Here is a 19216-nt window from a genome sequence, read left to right on the forward strand (position 1 = left end):
AACAGAGTAAACTCCTTTGTGGCGTCCCAGACCCTACACAGTCCAGCCTTGTACCTTCTCTGGTTTCAGTTGGCTCCGGCGGGGCACCCCTCTGTCCCGGCATCAAGGACAGTTTGTAGCGTGGAGGAAGCTCAGTCGATAGTTGGCTTCACCGACACCAGACTTAGGGTATACAGCCCCTTTGCACCAGGGCCAGCGTCTGCAAGATCTGCAAAGCTCTGCTCCCCTGGATTCAGATGGTTGGCTCTTTCTTGTAGTTTCCCTTTTGGCCCAAATATCATCCCCCAGAGAGGTCTTCCTAGACCCCTCCCCACCCCATCCAAATTGCCATGACCGTCCTATTTCTTCATGATGACACTCCACTCTCTACTGACTTCTATTTATATTATCTACTGATTTCTGTTTAGTGCTTCTCCCCCCCGAATAGAAGGTACGTAAGCTCCATGAGGGTAGGGGCTGTGGCTGTCTGGCCATAGCATGTGCTTAAGAAGGACCTGACAGGTGGATTAGTGGAGGGAATCTCTTGTGTTCTCACTTTCGATGTTTTGAATCATCCTATCTCCTCTCTGATTTCATAACATGGCTTCTCCTAAAGGGGTCCATGGCATTTCTTATAAGAGAAAAACTAAAGTCGCCTTTAATTATTCCTTAGAAATTCCTCAAGTGTTCTTGACATTAGTGAATGGTATTGAGGCCTTGCAAGTCCAGGGCGGGGGGTGGGGGTGGGGTGGTACCTAGAATGGCTGTGACCCTTCAAGGAGAAATCTGGGTCCTGGGTTCATTTCCAAGACTCATTCTAGAAACCAGCATGGTGTGGCTTTACATGTAAGAGATGTGATTGCTGAACAGTTATAAATAAAAATTTATTAAACTCAATCATATTACAAACATACTGAAAAAAGTTCATATTTAAAAGGATCCCATAGCAAAACCCTTTGTAAAGGGTAAAATTGCTGTACGGAATGGTCACCCCTTGATTGACTGGTGCATACATGTGTGTTTGCATAGGTTACATTTTCTTAAAGCAGGCTACACTGATGTGGTGGTCCTGGAAATTAACTCCCCTTGAAAACATATCATGGCCTTCCAGAGGGTGAAAAATTCTGCCTACAGAGAAAATTTAATTAGTTGGAAATAATAGACAGATCATTTCTTCTGACAGACGTATCTGTAAACATCGCTCCCTTTTCCGGGAAGAAGAAACAGTGAAAAATTCTCCTCCATTCATTCCTAAACAGTGACATGTTATAGAGAATGGGGTTCAGGGCTGAGTTCGCGAACGTGAAGGCCACCACCCAGAAGAAGAGGGATGGCCAGATGACCAGGTCTTGCTTAAAGTTCTGGATCAAGATGAGGAGGATGGTGATGATGATGGGGCTCCACATGATGAAGAAGGAGATCATGAGCAGAAAGAGGGTCCGGAAGAGCCGGAAGTCCTGCTGGGACACGCGGATATGGTGGTTCTCCGAGTAGGCCTGGTTCACCGTGAGCCTCTTCCTTGACGCCTTGGTGATCTGCGGGAACACAAAGCAGAGCCAGAGCCACAGTTCACGGCAGGACGGTGGGGGTTCTGACTTAGGAGGAGCAAAGCTTCCAGCATTGGAATCTGCCATCCCTGCTGCCCTGGGACAATTCGGCTTTGGAACTTGGTGTGCAGAGCACCTGTCTCAGTGGCCTGACAGCTGCCTACACTTAGAATGCTCTGTGGAAATGGGGCACCTGGCTGACCCCCTGGAAATAAGGCAGAAAATCGTCCAAATTGTAACACAGTTGATGCAGAAGTGAAAAGGCTGAATTGGATGGTCTAGAAGAGAAATCTGTGAACAGACGCCCGTGGCTAGGGTCCGCGTTCATATGGCGGAATGTTACGGCACCCTCAAGGATGCAGCATTAGGAGGTGGGGTCTTTGGGAGGAGATCAGGTTATGGGGACCAAGCCCTCATGAGCAGTGCCGTTCGGGAAGCTCCCTTGGCCCTTCCACCACATGAAGACGGCGAGAAGTGGGCAGTCTGCAGCCTGGAGCAGGGCACCCTCGCCTTCAACTTCCAGCCGCCACAACTGTGACAAATACCCTTCTGTCGTTTAGAAGCCACCCAGTCTGTGGCATGTTGTGGCGGCAGCACAAACCGACTAAGCCACACATCTTCCCAAGTATTTCTTTTTTTGAAAGACGTAAGTAACTAACTGTATAAAAGCGGCATGTGTTCAAGGTACAAACTCAACCAGTATGATACGGAAGCAGATCAAATTCAAGATACAAGGCCTGTGGCCTCCTGTACCCTCCATTTCCACTCCCCGGATGAGAGCGGGGACCAGGGGCCCGTATGTCCTTGTGGGAATGCTCTGCTATCACACGCGTGCCCGGCCGTGGGAACACAGGTTCTGCACGTTGGCTCTGCACACACATGGGACCACACCACGCACCCCATGCTTCCCCTTCTTTGTCTTCACTTAGCAGTGGATACCGGTGCTCGCTGCACGCCAGCCCAGACAGAAGACACCTCGTTCTTGTTATCTTGTCCGTGGTGGCAGAGGCTCCACAGTAGGGCTGTCCCGGAATTTATCCAGGGCCCTACTGATGGGAATTGTATTTATTTCACCTTTTTTAAGGGGAGGGGTACTGGTTGAAGTGGCAGCACGCACACTTGTCCGTTTCCCCTCCCCTCCAGGTTCTTGGGTGGCAGAGGGGGCAGTGGGAGATGGCACAAGGGTGTGGCCAGTCTGGGCAGAAAGGGAGCCCTGAACCCCCACACTTGGTTCCTTTCCTTTACAGGAGCAATTGAAACGGATCCTAGTCTTGCCACAGGCCCCTGAGGTGGGGGCGATGGAAGGCGGTGGAGACTGGAGCTGCTCAATTGCTAGGACTGGGGCTGCCAGGACTCAGCCTGAAAACGAAGCTGGTCTGGGAAGGGCCCACGATGCCTGGGGTGTGGGCCGTTTGGGAATGATCCCCCAATCGGTGGGCTCTGTTGGCACCACTACCAGCTACATGGAGATCAGACACCATGACCAACAGAGGGGACAGTCCCCTCACAGGGGTGGGCACCTAAGAGACGATTCCAACAGCAGCCTCATTGTTTGTGCTGTCCACACTGCCCTGCAAAGAGGGCTAGAGTCCTTCATACAGTGTCTTACACTTATTTTTTGAGTGATGTTGATGTAAATTCCTATTTATTGAGCACGTGCCAGGCCCTGTACATATCACTTGGCTTTTCTCTTTACATTCTCCCAACAATTCTGTGACAGATCTAATTTGATGATCTCCATTTTACAGATGAGAAAACTGAAGCTCAAAGAGGTTGAGGAAGTTGCCCAACAGTACCCAGCTAAGCAGTCACAAAGCTGGGCTTCAAACCTAGGCAGTCTGACTCCAGCCCACGCTCTTAATCTTAAACTAGTTCCTTCCTACCCTCTACTATTTCCACCAATGGAAATCCTTCTGCCTGACCTATGACTCCAAGCTCTAATGCCAGCAACATCGAGAAGGTTTCTTGGTTCATCTCCCACGTGGCATCCCGCAGCGCTTTGTTTCGGTACTCATGTGGCCCTTGCCACGTGGCCAGCCACGTGGTCAATGCTGATGCGTCATGGCTACCTCTGACCTCCAGCAGACTGCAGGCTCCCTGGGGGCTGGGCAGCCCTATGGCTTCTGTGGGCCGGGGCTCTAGCAAGTGCCTGACAGTGACTATGAGCAGACAGAGAAATGGGCTGACTCATGGTCCGAGTGGATAAGTGGCTGGGTCTGTTTTTAGCACTGACTGATGCTGCCATTTCCTCTGCCCATGATTCCCACGACTTTCAGGGAGTGAGAAGAAAATGGGCTCATTATAATCCAGTGTGGCTCCTTGCTGCTCCCCTCCCCACGTTAGATGACGAGACTAGTTAATTTTACCCAGGCTTTAAAATGTCTCTGTCATGGTGCAGAATGCTTCATGTGTTTTAGGAGAAATTCAATGCTCGACTAACTTGAGGGTTAACTTTAATCCTTTAAACAGGCCTTTGGGGTAGGTTCTGTCATTGCCCCGTGTTGGGGACAAGAGATGGAGGCTCTGAGAGGTGAGGTAATGTGCTCAGGGCTCATGGTCCAGGGTGGGGGGAAGCACATCTCAGGGGCAGGTGTCTGAGCTCTTCACTGTGGGGCTACGGGCAGAGAGGATGGAGCTCCCAGGAGTGTGATCCGTGGCCCCCATGTCGGAGTCACCAGGCGAGTGCCTGGGCCCACCGTCAGATACGCGCTTTTGTGGCTCTGAGCAGGCCCAGAAAACTGTACTTCTCACAAACTCCCAGGTGGTCCTTGCTGACTCTAAGGGGACTACTAATTCAGGACAACAGATTTGGGATTTTCTCCCAGTTCTTTGAAAAGAGTCACTTTGTAAACTGTCCTTTTGAGAGGCACGGACTTAACACCCGTGTGAGTGTCCGAAGGCCCAGGGGAAACATCTCTCCACCTCACACCCTTGCCACTCCGTGCCTCCACACCGTGGTTGCCAACTGGTGGGTACAGGGAGAGGTGGGTCCCCACTGACATAGCTCGGGCCCTAGGGGTTGGCTCTCCCTTGGGGGCTGCTTGGTCCATCAGCAGCTTCCAGAGGGCCCATCTCCCGCTCCATTGCCAGCCAGCAGGCCCCGAAGCTGGGGAATGAGGGCCAGACGTGGAGAGGGGGCTGCGTGTTCACTACCTAACACGTTCATGTTTAGCTGAAACGGAGTTCGTTTCTCAGGTGCATGCTGAGATAAGGGAGGGTTTTCCAACTTCAAACTAGACCCTCACTCTCGCATCGGCAAACACTTACTGACCCCCTACCGTGTGCCACATACTCTGACAGGTGCTGGATAGTCAGCAAGAAAGAAGGGAGCCCTGCCCACCTGCTCTCCATTCTAGCATGTACATGGAGAACGAGGAGGGGAGCCAGAAATCTACAAGCTGGCACGGGGTAGAAGCTTCTTGCCGTGGCAGTGGTTGCTGGGTGACGATGGAAACCAAGTCCTGACAGCTAGCAGGGACAGCCTCATTGAAGGCACTTGGGAGTGACTGGGAGACGAGTACCCTGGGAAAGTATTGATCGGAAAACTCCACTGACGACGTATAGCGTGCTGAAGTCATGAGGAAAGAGGAAGCAGGGAAGGCAGAACAGTGAATAAGGCCCCCGCCCCGAGCTCGTGGAGCAGCTCTGGAAGCAAAGAGCCCAGCTGAGGCCTGCTCTCCGTCCTTGCATCGGGCAGAACCGGCACCCGGGGCAGGGACGTTAGAGCAGTGTTCCCCAAAGGAGATCCACGGAACACCAGTGCAAAGAGATGCTCTGCGGGGGAAAAGGGGGTCTGTGGTCAGACCTAGCAGTGCTGCCTCCTCTGTTCCTGCGTTGGAGACCCTCAAAGGACGTTAGTGTAATGAAGCCTCTCAGAAGCCCTGCAGTGAAGAAACCCACTTAACATGGATTAATCAGCATTTCCCAAACTCATGTGATCATGGACCCCTTTTTAACATCTAACAGCCCATGGAGTTCTAGAGAGTGCTTTAGGGGAGATGCTGCTTCAGAGGAATCCAAGATCAAGGTGATTTTAAAGAGGCACTTCTCAGGCCCATACATGGAAACTGAGTCAGAGGCAGTACTGACAGGTGAAAGAAGGGGAAGGGGTGACAGGTGGAGTTATGTGTCTTATGGCTTCAGAGGAGTTGCTGGTTGTGTCTCTATGAAAATAGCTGATTAACACTGATGTTCAATTCATTTTAAAGAGTTATTCTCTTGACAGAAGAATTCCGCTGAAAAGCTGATCCAGTGTCTCTGAGTTGTGAGTACCTTCAGTGGGAGAGAGACGCAAGCTATGAGGGTCCATGCAGACACTCCATCCACCTGGCAGCTTGCCTGCTTCCAAGTTACCCGCCTGGCAAACCCACGGGTCCAAAGTGAGGACAAACATCACAGTCCTCCCAGGAAATGAGCGGTAGTTAGTTTGGCTCATGGGGTGGAAAGTAATTTTTTTAAAGTCTTATATTTTCATTAGCATGATTTTCAAAATCACAATGCTAGATTTCTTTCCAATTAAAGTCTAGCAGCCTGTTCGAAATATTATCATATCTACACTCTCATTTTAGTGCATCAAACAATCCATCGAGGTCTACCTAGCTCCAGAAAAACTGAGGCCCACAGTAGTTAAATGACTTGCCTAAGGTCACACAGTAATAAAGCTTGGACTGAAATCTGGGTCTTAGGCCTTTTCGTTCAGTGACTTTCCTGCTATCCAAAAGGAGAAGGTATTTATTGTAGGCCCTTTCAATGTGACCCAAAATTTGTGTCTTACTCATTCAGCGAGTGTTTACTGAGTGTCTGCAACGCATAAGCCAGGCTCTGTGCTGGGCATGGAGCTACAGCAGGAAACAAAACCAAGCCTCAGCCCTCATGGAGCTTGCGTTCTAGTGAGCAAAACAGATGCTTTACGAATAAGTACGCAAAAACGGAATATGACAGGGGTTGTAAGAGCACTGAAGAGAAATAAATCAGGGCAATAAGCAACTAGAGAATGGTGAGAAGGGTCTCTGGGGAAGAGCCTTTTGAGCAGAGACCTTATGGAGTGGGGGAGTGGGCCACACAGAAATTGGGGGAATAGAGATCCAGGAGAGGAAATCACAGGTGTAAAGGCCCTGAGGCAGCCGTGTCTTGGCTGTGTGAGGAACAGTCCCACAGCCAATGTGGACACAAGAGAGGGCAAGAAATGAGGTGAGATGGCCGCCAGATCACATGGGGTCTTAAGGTGAGGGCTTTGAGTTTTGCCCGATGTGTGAGGGAAGCAATGGGATCTAAATGGTGTCTTTAGTCACCCCTCAGAGCACCGTTTCATAACCGTGAGTCATGATACATATTCTGTTTCATCCAGGAGCTGTCCTGGGGTCTGTGAGGGGAAGAACTGAAGGCTGGCCATGGGTCTGGAAAGTGACAACTTGCAATTTAGAGGCGGACGGATACAAGGACACCTTCCCCAACTCCATCAGGGCCCTCGGGGCTCCTGGAATGTTTCCTCATGGGCCCTGGCCTGAGAAAAAGATGGAAGAGGGTGGGATAAGTCAATCCTCCCTCAGAAGGTGACTGAGATGTCTGAGGTGAAGTTCAAAGGGGCGGACCCGAGCCCTCGCTGCCTCTAGGGGACTCAGGAGTGCGACCGCCCAGGGAGGAGGCCTGCTCCAGCCAGCCCTGCTCTAGTGTCTGTTCCTTGTTCTTGCCTTGCTCCAAATCTGGGCCCTGCGGCTTATTCAAAATCTCAACGGTACCTTTCCCCAGCATGCTCTGAGACAAGGGTCAGAGGGCCAGCCTAACACACAACAACAGCACTAGTTTACTCGTCCCCTGCTACCAGCAGGCAGTATCTCTGACCTGTCTCCCAACAATCCTACACTGTCCGAGCCATCGCCATTTTGCAGATGAGGGAGCTGAGGTTCAGAGAAAATAAATATCTTGCCAAAGGCCACACAGCAAGGACTCAAAAACCAGGTTATTAAAAGACCCCTTTCTTGTCTCCGTGTCTGCCTTTCACAGCCCTTTGTTCTTCTCTCCTTCCCCTCATTCACTTCCGACATCTGCGCAGCACTCAACAGTTTGCCGCGTGCTTTCACGCTGAGTCCCAGCGCCACACTATCCGGGGGACCAGCAGTTCACCGCATCGAACAGCAGCGCCTTCGTCTGTCTCTCCCTTCCTTTCCCGGGTTAAAGCTCCTTCTGGATCAAGAATGCGACCTGCTCACTCTTGACCAATCTCCACTCCCCACCAACACGTTGCATAGAGCAGATCCTTAACAAATGTCTGAGGAATTAAAGTGTGAGGACTCTGCCTGAGTGTGAGTCCTGATCCGGCTGCTTGTGTGCTCTGTGATCTTGGGCAAGTGACTTAGCCTTTCTGTGCATTGGTTTCCTCATCTGTCATTCTTGATAGGATAAATGAATTCGTTCCTGACACATTGTCAATACTACATAAATATTTGTTAAATAATTTTTAAAGAATTCATTCTAAGTTTATCTTCCTTTTTCCCTTACTCCTTTTCTTTTAGGGTAATAACAGCTAATTCTGACGTTGCATTTACACATGCCAGGCCCCCACTACAAACACGTTACAGACCTTAACTCCAGGCCTGAATCGGCTTCATACCCTTGAACAAGCCCCAGGCTGGGTGTCACTTAAGTGGGTCACAAGTCAGCTCGTGGGGAAGAGTCTAGAGAAGAGCGTGACTGGCCACCTCCCACAGGACCCAGGATTAGCAGACCCAGCTGGAGGTTGGCCTGGTTTTTGGTTCTGAGCATCTAAGAAGGTTACAGATTCTCAGCTACAAAGACAGGGCCTTAAAAGTGGCCAGCTAGCAAGCAGGACCTACAGGGCCCCACTTCAATAAGTTCGTTTGCCAGATGACCTCTAATATGCAATCAAAACCAAGATTCAACAACTGTAAACCTCCAAGAGAACCCAAGGTTTTGCAATAACCCTTCTGAGATGAGCACGAGCACACGCCATTTGCCTGAGCCCTCGTGAACAGGCTGTGTCAAGAGGCAGGAGCCAGGCCCGCGGGCCCTTTCCGCATCCCTGCACGTACTCACTTCGAAGGTGGACATCACTTCCTGGCTCGGCGCACTTTTGAAAAGCACCTTCTCAGGAGTGTGGGGTAGCAATGGGAAGGTCACGGGAGATGGTTTCTGGTAATGTTCTGTGTCTCATTTTGTTTCTGGGAGAAGCTTCTAGGAGTGTGGTCAGTTTGTGAGCTGTGCCTGTATGCTGCGTATGCTTTTCTGGATATAGATTACACTTCAATAAAAAGTTTTTAGAAGTGTACATTCTCCATCACTGTTATTGCTGTTTGTAATGGGGTAACAATGGACTCAACCCAGAAGCCCATAAAATAAATTATGTCACATCCGTATGACAGAAGAGCATCAAGCCATTAAAAATAAAGAGACAGAGATATAAAAACAAATGTAGAAAGATATTGCAATCTAGTGTTAAGCCAAAAAAGGAAACTACAAATAGTGTTATCTCAACTCTGAAGCAAACAAAAAAACATTGGGTTGAACCATGATATATGGTTGATATTTGACCATTTTATACAGTCAAATATGTGTTATAAATATACATGTATACACACGGCATTAAAGTTATGTATATAGGTAAATTTATAAGAAAATAACCTGAAAAATTTACTTTGAACTGTTAACAATGGGAGTAGATGTTTGGTTTCTGTTTTATACATTTCTACGTCTTTAATTTTTTTATAATGAGCTTTGTATTACTTTAGTGAGCAGTGAAATAATAAAACTAATAATAACAGTCATAAAGATATAACTTCTTTTTTTATATACCAAACTCTTGCCCCTCAGTGTTGCAGAGGGGTGGGTCTGGGCAGGGAGCCAGGATTGGGCTGGCGTGAACGCTAACGTAACTTCCGACCTGGAAGGCTGATTCCATCCGACACATCCCAGCCCAAGTAGAGTTCAGCTGTGGTGCTCAAAGCAGACATACCTGTAAGATTTTGGAGTAGCTGATCACAATGAGCAGTCCTGGCACCAAGAAGTTCAAAGTAGCGAACGACACATCCCAGGAGATTTCTCCGGCAATGTTGGGCCAAACCAGTGTGCAAATCAGAATTTCCTAGTTACAAAAAGGAAGAGAACATCATTTCCATGGTGGCTTCTTATTTGCCTTTAGCGCAGTCCCAGTAGGAGAGTATCCAACACTGTTACACTGGGGTGTGACCACGACGCAACCAGGAAGACATGAATGCTCCGCGTCCCTTCCCCTGCCCGCGCAAACACCTGTGAACCATTTCTCTCTGACCCGCAGAATAACTACAGCTATTATGCCCATTCTCCAGGAGACACAACGGGGTCTCAGGGTCACATGCTGATAACAGCTCCAGTTGGTTCCCGGGCATGACTCCAGGCCCAGTGCTCTTTCCACTTCCCTGGACGGAGCTGCCAAGAGCCCTTGAGCCTTCTCTGCCAAGTCCTTCATTTTACAGGTGACAAGCCCAGCCCTAAAATGTTACACAGATTGGAAGTGACACGCCGCACACAAACACGTAAGCACAGGGGCGAGGCTGCAGTGAAGTCACTCTGGGGCCGCTGAAGCCACCAGAAACCGTGTTAAGGCACTGAGGGTTCATTTAGGGGCCGTGCAAATGTCTAAAATGCGTCAAGCTGCATCAAAGAAAGCCGCGGCTTACTCCAAGACAATACTGGGGCCCGGACTTGGAAGCTCTATCCTCACGTGTCTCTCCCGCAGAGGGACATGCAACAGCCCCACACAATTCTCCAGCTTTCAAGATGGAAAACCACTGGCATGGGGCGGAAAGGCCTGGTTTGCAACCTTGCTGCTGTCAGTATGTTGTGCTGATTTCGAGCGTTTGACACTAATTACCAACCTCGAAGCATGTGGGGACCTTATTATATAGTTACTAGGAGCTGCAGCAACAATTTCCTCCAAAGAATAAATAGGTCAATGCAAAGAGATCTGTGTGTCTGCCTGTCCTCCCAAACACAAAGTTCCCGAGCCTGCTTGACTGCGGGAGCAGAACTACTTAGAAATCGAGCTGCCCTGAACACTTCTGAACACACAGAACAGACCTTCAAGAGCACATTCTGTGTAAAAAAGAGCACATCATTGACTTTTGGTGGACAAGGCATCTGAACCAATTGTAGTGGTATGATTTATGGCATCGTTCATTCATTCAGCCAGTATTTGTTGAATGCTACGCTAAGCAGGGGCAAAGAACTTTTATCACGTATGTCATAATGGGGTGCTCAAATTCAAAATGCAAACACATAGGCACTTCTTTTCCTATTCAGCATGAACAGGAAATAGTAAATCTGATATTCACTGAGCATTTATTCTATGCCAGGAAGCACTTTACATACATTATCTCATGGAACATTCACAACAACCATATTGAAATACACATTATTATTTTTCCCATGACACAGAGGAGACAACCAAGGCTTAGAAACATCTTCCTAAAGCATTAGTCTAAGACACTAGACGCGTAGCTCTTTTCAATCATATCGTATCTTCCCCAGAGAGCTAAGTGGTTATAAAGGAAATCCGGGGACCTACCAAGAAAACTCTGAAGGCAGGTCAAGCAGGGAAGAATGCTTCAATCATATTTGTACCTTGAAAGGGGTGTGAGAATGTTGCTTCCTTTTCCTATGTAGTTTAGATGCCTCACAAATGTACTAATAATTCCCAAAACGTGTTCTTCCATCCCCATCCCCTCCATACCTGAGGGGACAAAGTGCATTAGATCTTTCTACGCTGTGGTGATTGGAAAGAAATGTGTGTCTCTCAAGGATCTTCTGAGGATTGGTAGTGTGGTGATTATTTTGAGATGATCTCTGCCCACCATGCCCTCAGTCTACCACACCGGGGGGCAACATGGACCAGCAAATATGCTGGAGCAATGATCAGAAGAGATGATTCCAGTCCTGAAGGTGCCTGGGTCTCTGTTTCCTATACTTGAGATAGGAAAATGTACAGGGAGGGCACAAAAACAGATCCCAGAACCGTTTCTTAAAAACCCCAAAGGCCTCCACCTCTTTCCAGAAGCCTTCTCCAGAATGTCTGCCAAAATCTCTCCAGGCTTGGGGCACCTGGGTGGCACAGCGGTTAAGCGTCTGCCTTCAGCTCAGGGCGTGATCCCGGTGTTATGGGATCGAGCCCCACATCAGGCTCCTCCGCTATGAGCCTGCTTCTTCCTCTCCCACTCCCCCTGCTTGTGTTGCCTCTCTCGCTGGCTGTCTCTGTCTCTGTTGAATAAATAAATAAAATCTTAAAAAAAAAAAATCTCTCCAGGCTTAACACGATTTTGTAGAAGAAGGTATAATGATAGAGCCAGGTGTTCTCCCTACAATAGGAGCAAAGAAGTAGATCCCTAAACACTCTGCCTCATGTATTAGCCCCGTGCTGCTGAAGAAAATGTGTAGTGTGAATGGACAGATACACACCTGTGCACCCCCCCCACACACACATACGTGTAGACAAAAGACTGGAAGGATACATTCCAGAAAATTAAGTGTCTGTTTCTAGGTGCGACTCAAGTTCTTTTTGTTCTTTTGGCTTATCTGAATTTTCTAGAATATGCCTATATTATTTTATAAGAGAAAAAATGGCGATAAAAGTCAATTTTTAAAAGAAATGAGGATCAAACATGAAATATGGATTACCATGCTCGTTTAGCAAACCTAACCAGCTATTTTTTTTTTCCACAAAAACAATGAACTCATCCAGGAAGTTCCCCCGATTTCATGACTCTGATGAAGACGCTCCTTTACCTTTGGATTTGTGGCACTCGCGCCAGTCACGGAGTGTGATAAGGAAGTGAGATAAGAACTTTGCACAGCACCCCCGGGCACGGCTGAAGAGACAGTGCGGCTGGCCCGTGTGGACTGACTGATGGATTTATATGCTCTTTAGAAAGCTTTATATGGTATCCCTGGTGACGTGCAGTGTTTATTCTCATTAAAAATTTTAACTACAGGCACCAGGCCCACAGTCAAAGGGCTGGCCTGCTATAATTGTGTTTTTGTGGGAAAATCCTTCTGACTTATGTTATTTTGATTCTAGGTGTTCTCTCCTGCACTGTGACTTAGGAGGGAGCACGGCAGGAGTCGGCTCTGGAAGGTGGAGACTTGAGTCTTATAATAGTCCCTATACTTTTTCTGCACATTTGAAATGTTTCCTGCTTTTAAAAAGGAAATTTGAAAACCCAAAGGTCTAGGTCTGCTTTGTTACTGACCTGCAAAAGCAGAGCTGGCCAAGCCAGCGACTGTCCTTTCATTGCTTTGTTCAACCACTCACTGACTTGAGCCCTGGTGGCTGCACCACTGTGAGGATGGGCAAGGCGAGGCCCCTGCCCTCAAGAGGGCTCTGATGTGCTCAGGGAGAGAGAGAAGCGCTAAGAAACTTCAATACAGGGCAGCGAGCCGCAGTGCCCAGAGCTACCAGGGACAGGCGAGCACAGTCCCAGAGGAGAGCAGCATCCCGGAGGGGTTGCACCTGTTGTGCTTGGAGGGATGGGCTTCAGTCAGGAGAATGGGGATGCTGGAGCTCAGTGTCAGGACCAGGATGGATGAAGGCAGGAGGCCACATGCAAGGGCGTTAAGTGTAACTTGTATCCCCATCCCAACCTCTACCTCTCCTGGGCAATTTCATCCATTTCCATGGCTTCTTTTCCAAGACACTGCTGCTTTTTCCAGCCCTGTCTTCTCCTGAACCCCAGACTGACCCCTGTGCCCTGACGACATCTCCGAAGGATGTCTCAGAAGCATGTCAAGCTCCGATGTCCCACCCCAGAAGTCTCCACCTCCTGCCATCACCGACTCAGGGCATGGAGTCACCATTCCCTATGCTTCCAGCAACCTGAGTACGGGCTTTCTGCCGTCTCCTTCTTCCTTCCCCACTCAGAGGGAACCTTTAAGTTCTGCCCTAATAGCTATCCAGCGCACACACGTATCTCATTCTTGCTGGCACACCCCTCCCAGGCCAGGCCATCTCTCACCTCGTAAGTCCAAACTCCCTCAAGGGGCATACCTGGCCCTTCTCCAGCTGGCCCCCACCACTCCTTCAAGTACCATGTCTTGCCAACCCCTGCGCTATTTCTTCTGCCCGTAATGTCCCTCCAGTTCCCCACGTCCGAATCTGGCCAACTGCCTTTCATCTTCACCCTCAGCTGAGATCTCACTCATTCTCTTCTAAGAAGACTCCCCTGTGGATGGGGTCATCTATTTGTAGGCACTGCTCACACACGGACCCCGCTGCACCCTGGCTGACTTATTTGAAATGCCACCTGATTCCAGCCGTTTGCTGTCAGCTTCTCTAATGATGCTTCTCGGAGTAGCCCTGAGGATCCCTTTGCAAATCATTCTCCCTGTTCCGCCTATTCAAGCAAAATGGAAGACTTCGAGATGACTTAAAGGAAGTGGGAATCCTGGTGGATATCCCCTTGTCCTCCAGCTTCCCAACAGAAAGAAAAGAACATATCAAGGCAAGAGATGGACTTTCTCACATCTTAAAGGTATCCTCTAAGAGTAACAAAGCAGGCGAACTGCGTTTCTCTCCTCAGCCGGTTCACACTCAGCAGAGACACGGCGGCGCTCGGCCTGGTACTAAACCGGGGCAGCAGAGCAGGAAGCGGGGGGCTCCCGAGGAAGTGCGAACTCGCGGGGAACGGCATGGGGAGAAACAGAGCGAAATTCTGGTTGCATCCCTGCTCCATGACTTTAGGCATTTCCCTCTTTGGAAAATGAACATACGAACACCTATTTGGAGGGTTTCTGTGAGAAACAAACCGGGCCAGGTCTGAGACCATCTGCCTTGTCGATACCGGGAGCCTCCTTGAACAGGACCCCGTCTTGGTCACGTGACTCACAGTGAGGGCAGCGGGGAGGGGTGCTCAGTAAATGTTTGTGCAATGAATAGGCAGCACATTCTGGCCGGGTGGACAGTCCCCCCAAGCTGCCGATGAGGGTCAGCGCCCGGCCAGAGCCACAGCACACACAGGCAGGCATCCTGTTGGAAAAGGCTGAGTTGACCTGGCTGAGATGTCTCTGTTGCTAGAATGTGCCCACCCTCTTAAAATGGCCACCTATTATGTTACGCAATCAGAATTACACTATTTAAAGAATATTTAAAATATTTATAACCAAAGATAAGGAAACTAATAATAGCTGGCAATTCCTGCGTGCTTAACTGTGTACGTGCCAGGTGTTGGCCCGCTCACTGAACGCTAGTCCCCGTGGCAATCCTATAAGGCTCTACTGTCATCATGCCCAGTCTGCAAATGAGGAAAGGAAGGTAGAGAGGTGGGGACCGCTCGCCCCTGTCACACAGCTCCTAAAGGGCAGAGATGGGACGCAGACTCAGAACGCAGGACTCCAAAGCCCACACTCCGAATACCAAATTATCTAGCATTTTTAGCATGTCTATCATTTTATCCTCCCTGCAGGGAATTTTGAAGGAGGCTGGTCACCCTGGACTGCGGGGCACCCACTGCCCAAACGGACAAAGGTACTCGTGTTCCTGTGTTGGGGAGCTGGGGAGCACTAGATTGGCAGAAAGCTCTGAGAGGCACTGTTTCCCTGGCCAGAGCTCCTCAAGAGGACGCAGCCAGCGTGTGCTTGGGGTTAGTGAGTTCCCTCAGCCGGTGGTTTGGGTAGGAAAGTGTCCCCCGTCCAAAAGCTCTGTATTCAGTGTCCAAGTAGGAAGGGGCGGGCAGAATCTACAGACAGGAAGCTGGGAATAGAGGATTAAGAAAACAAGCTTTTGCTAATTTTAAATGTGAGACTCTGTTCAGTCTAGCCTAGATCCTTCTCTGTCTCTTTTTTTTTAAATGGCCACACTCTTTTTCCCCCCGTTTCTCATTGTTTTCAACTTATGTCTTCCACCCCTGAGACTCAGTTTGCACACCTATAAAATGAGTTGTTTCCTACATGCTCAGGTCACAGCCCTTGAGGAACAGGGCAGTTTTTCTGTTCTTGGCTTATCGACAGGTGCATGCAATGGGGAAAAGACAAAGAGGTTGGAGAGTTCGAAAGGACCATCTGGTTTTCTCCTGACAAGCTCCCTTGCCCCACCTCTACTAATTCCAGGGAGGAGGGCTCCTGCGGCCAATTCAGCTAGCCCTCAATCTTCCAAGGTGCTTCTGATGTGCTCTCCCAGTGGCTTTGCCCAATCCCTCCCCAAAGGCTCTATGATCAAGGAAGTGTTTCCGTGTTAATACAAGAGGGGTCTGCATGCCCACCCCAAGGGAGACGGAGGGAAAGCCACCACAACACAAGTCTCCATGGAAACACCTCTCAGTTCAGCTCTGGTCATCCTGGAAGTGCTGCTGGGGGCTCCAACCACACAGACACCCCACCAGAGGTAAGATACAGAGTGACAAGACAGGGACACTCCCCCATCGGAGCGAGGGCCTTCTCGCTCAGACAACCACCTGTGTCCACGTAGGCAAGCAGTTTTAGTCTGGGAAGGGACAAGAGCCCTTTTAAGTGTCATTTGTCAGTTAAGTTTAAGTGTACCTAAAACAGTTGTAAAAGGGAGGGGCACAAGGTACATGTCTGGGAACATAAGATACCCTGAAGATCTATTCTATTTGATCTTTAATTTCCCGAGTGTCATTTTTTTCTGGAAGAAAAAAAAAATCGGGAAGAGTCCCTCGAGGTCTGTGAAAAATACAGATACACTATTATTCCGTGAGAGAATAACTTAATCAAAAGACTGTTAGCAAAACCTAGCCTCCAGCTGATCCAATGGGTCTGGGGTGAGGCCTGGTCTTTCACTTATTTTAGAAGCACGTAAGTGACCCACTTTGATTCTCAAGTACATCTGGGCTGAGGAGGACAGGCCTGCCCACTGGGTTAGGGTCCTTGGTCTGCTACGCGGATGGCACCCCACCAGCTCAGCTGAGCCCAGCCATCCTGGCCGCCACTTGAGGGGGCATGGCCACAGGCTTCCATGTCCTTTGATCAAGTGCCACAGGCCTGACATGGTTCCTGCCTATTAGTCATTCAAGGCCTTAAAACAAGACAAAACAATCAAACAAAAACCCCACAATGTATTCCATGCAAAAAATAAACTATTAGGAAAGAGACTCTTAGGTCTGATTTTTGTTAAAAAGAAAAAAAAGAGAGAGCAAGAGATACTTCTTGCACAGGATGCAGACTTCTCAAGCGCCATTAAAAGGCCTGTATGAGAGACTGATCTGGGGAGACCCCCAGGGAAGCCCACATCTGTGTCTATGCTCCAGAGCACAGACCCAGGAGGGCATCCTCTGCTCAGTCTCTGTGCACTTCCGTAGCAGGAAGCCTTCCCCCAGGTCACATCTCATTCCTGTGCCTGCCTACCTTCTCACTCCCTTCTGATCACTGAGCAGGCCTCCCTTTGGGACTGTGGCTTGTGACGGTTTTGATAAGGCCAGAAAATCAGTGAGTTGTAAAGAAAGGGAGGGGGTGGGAAAACCAGCTTAGGGCAGACCCTTGGAGAGGCTGAGCCCAGAGCAGGACTCCTGCTTTCCTTTGTAGAGGGCGCACAGACTCCTGTTCTTTCTCTGTCCCTACCCACGAGGCACAGAAAACCTGGCACACTGGGATGATAGCCAGAACCACCGGCCACTGTCCTCCACCAGGCCGGCCCCCAGGTGCCTGGACCTAACTGAATCTCAGCGCACAAACTCTGCGAGAGCGCAGTGGGACAGCGACAGGAACAGACGTTGACCGCGATTCTGCACCGTGATTCTGGACGGCCGAACTGGAATGGACCCGAGCCAATGTCATAAATTATCTGCAGAACCTTTTTTTTTTTTTTTTTAGGTCATTCACCCCCACAAAGAACCTAATGGCAACCCTGAACACACTGCTCATAATAAAGCTCATCTGCCAGCCTCTGGAATCTGCCGAACATTCTGGCGCCCAGGATATTCTGAAGCCACCCATCATCAAGGCTCCCCGTGCAAGATCCTGTGGTCTAGTCTAAGCCTTCCGTCTTGCAGTTGGAAAAACTGAGGCCCCCGGACAGGATCACGACACCCCTAGTGGCAGCATTGGGTCTGGGGTCCCTGGGTCTCCGATGCCCTTTCTCCTGACTCTACCAGCAGGTTCTCAAAGCAGGACCTTTCCCCAGCCCGCGCTGAAAATACTGAGCACGATCTCAGCTCCTCCTCGCACTGAGGATGAGATGCCCTGAGCAAGTCATTCCTCTGTGTGCCTCGCTTCCTCATACGTGAAGCGGCCGTGCTAGTGAGAGTACTGTAGCACCCTGGGAGAAAGCAGATTTCAATATACACGAATGCGATTAGCCATTCCGGATCCTCGAAGTTCCATCTGGCTGGCTCCTAAGCTCCCCGCATATTTCACTACCCTCAATATAGAAAGTGCACTTTGCAGGCATTTGGGGGACTCCATTTACAAATTTATGGATGGCGTTTACCGGACCTACGTCGCTGCAGTGAAATTTAAGAGCTAAAACTTCAGAGCACCGGGCACAGTGTCACAACAATTAAATGCAACAAATCGCCTATTTTTGCTCTATTGTTTTGGTTACTCATTATCCCAGGTCACCGTTTCCGTGGGATCCCCGCCTGACAGCCCGCCCCAGACACCTGCCTGGCGCGCACAGCCTGGCGCTCACCTGGTCCTGGCCGGACAGCCGCTGCGGGGTGACTCGGAAGAAGACGCAGAGGGGCAGCGCGGCCAGCGCCGAGTAGCCCCAGATGAGCGCCAGCAGCAGGGCCCTCGCCCGCCGCCCCAGGCCCCGCCTGCCCCGCTGCAGGCGAACGATGCACACCATGCGCTCCAGGCTGACGGCCGCCAGGGTGAGGATAGTGACGCTGCCGCTCAAGCTCATCACGTAGAAGAGCAGGTGGCAGGCGACCGGGCCCAGCAGCCAGGCCTCGGTCCATCGCACGGCCAGCACGGGCGGGATGGCGCTGGTGAAGAGCAGGTCCGCGCAGAAAAGGTTGAGCACCAGGCAGGCGGTGTTGCCGCGGCGCCGTCGGCGCGCCACCAGCACCAAGGCGCACACGTTGCCCAACAGCGACACCGCAAAGATGAGGCCCAGCACGACCGTCTCCACGGCGGTCAGCACTAGCCGGTGGTCGCCCTTGACGTCGGAGAAGAATGGGAAGCGGGTGCGGTTGGCCCGCTCCAGGCTGCGCGGGGACCCAGTGCCCGCCGCCTGCGCGCACTCAGGGGACATGCCCGGCGCCCGGCGGCCCGCAGCCGTCTGCGAGCGCGCTCATCTGGGAGGCGACTGAGCGCCAAGGCGGGGAAAGAGGGAGGGCGGCGGTTGCGACATCTCCCCTCTGGCCCCCTCCCGCCGCAGGAGCGCCGGCGCTGGGCGTTGCGCGCTGAGCCTGGGGCGCGCGGGAACGAGGAAGTGCCAGGCGATGCCGCTGGAAACACCCGGGCTAGGCGGTGACCCGTGCCCAGGCCTCACGCCCTCTACTCTTGGGGAAGCGCCTGAGGGGCTGGGAAACCCCACCTAGAGAATCCCCTGGAACCCCTGCAGGGCTTCTCCACAGCTTCTGCCATCCTCCAGGGGCATCCTGTGTGTTGCCCCATATCCATCGATTTAAGTAAAATTGATTTAGGAGTGTCCGAGCTGGACTTCAGAGATCATTTTGGAGATTTGTGTTGTTCAGGCTTATCAAAGAAGCCCTATGGGTCTGGGGGTAGATTCCAAAGCACTTTGCAAT

General features: G+C 50.5%; 1 protein-coding gene across 1 annotated transcript; it reads right to left on the reverse strand.

Moving 5' to 3' along the window:
* Positions 1-842: 842 nt before the first annotated feature.
* Positions 843-18781, reverse strand: FFAR4 (free fatty acid receptor 4). The gene is made up of 3 exons (XM_045810047.2): positions 18151-18781; positions 9496-9624; positions 843-1514 (listed from the first exon to the last, which is right to left on the reverse strand). Exons 1-3 carry the CDS (start codon positions 18715-18717, stop codon positions 1125-1127), a joined length of 1086 nt encoding a protein of 361 aa, XP_045666003.1. The 5' UTR covers positions 18718-18781; the 3' UTR covers positions 843-1124.
* Between the last annotated feature and the right edge of the window lie 435 nt (positions 18782-19216).

Source organism: Ursus americanus, chromosome 6 (genome assembly GCF_024610735.1).
Source record: "Ursus americanus isolate L20-20 chromosome 6, mUrsAme1.1.p, whole genome shotgun sequence".
NCBI classification, from domain to species: Eukaryota; Metazoa; Chordata; class Mammalia; order Carnivora; family Ursidae; genus Ursus; species Ursus americanus.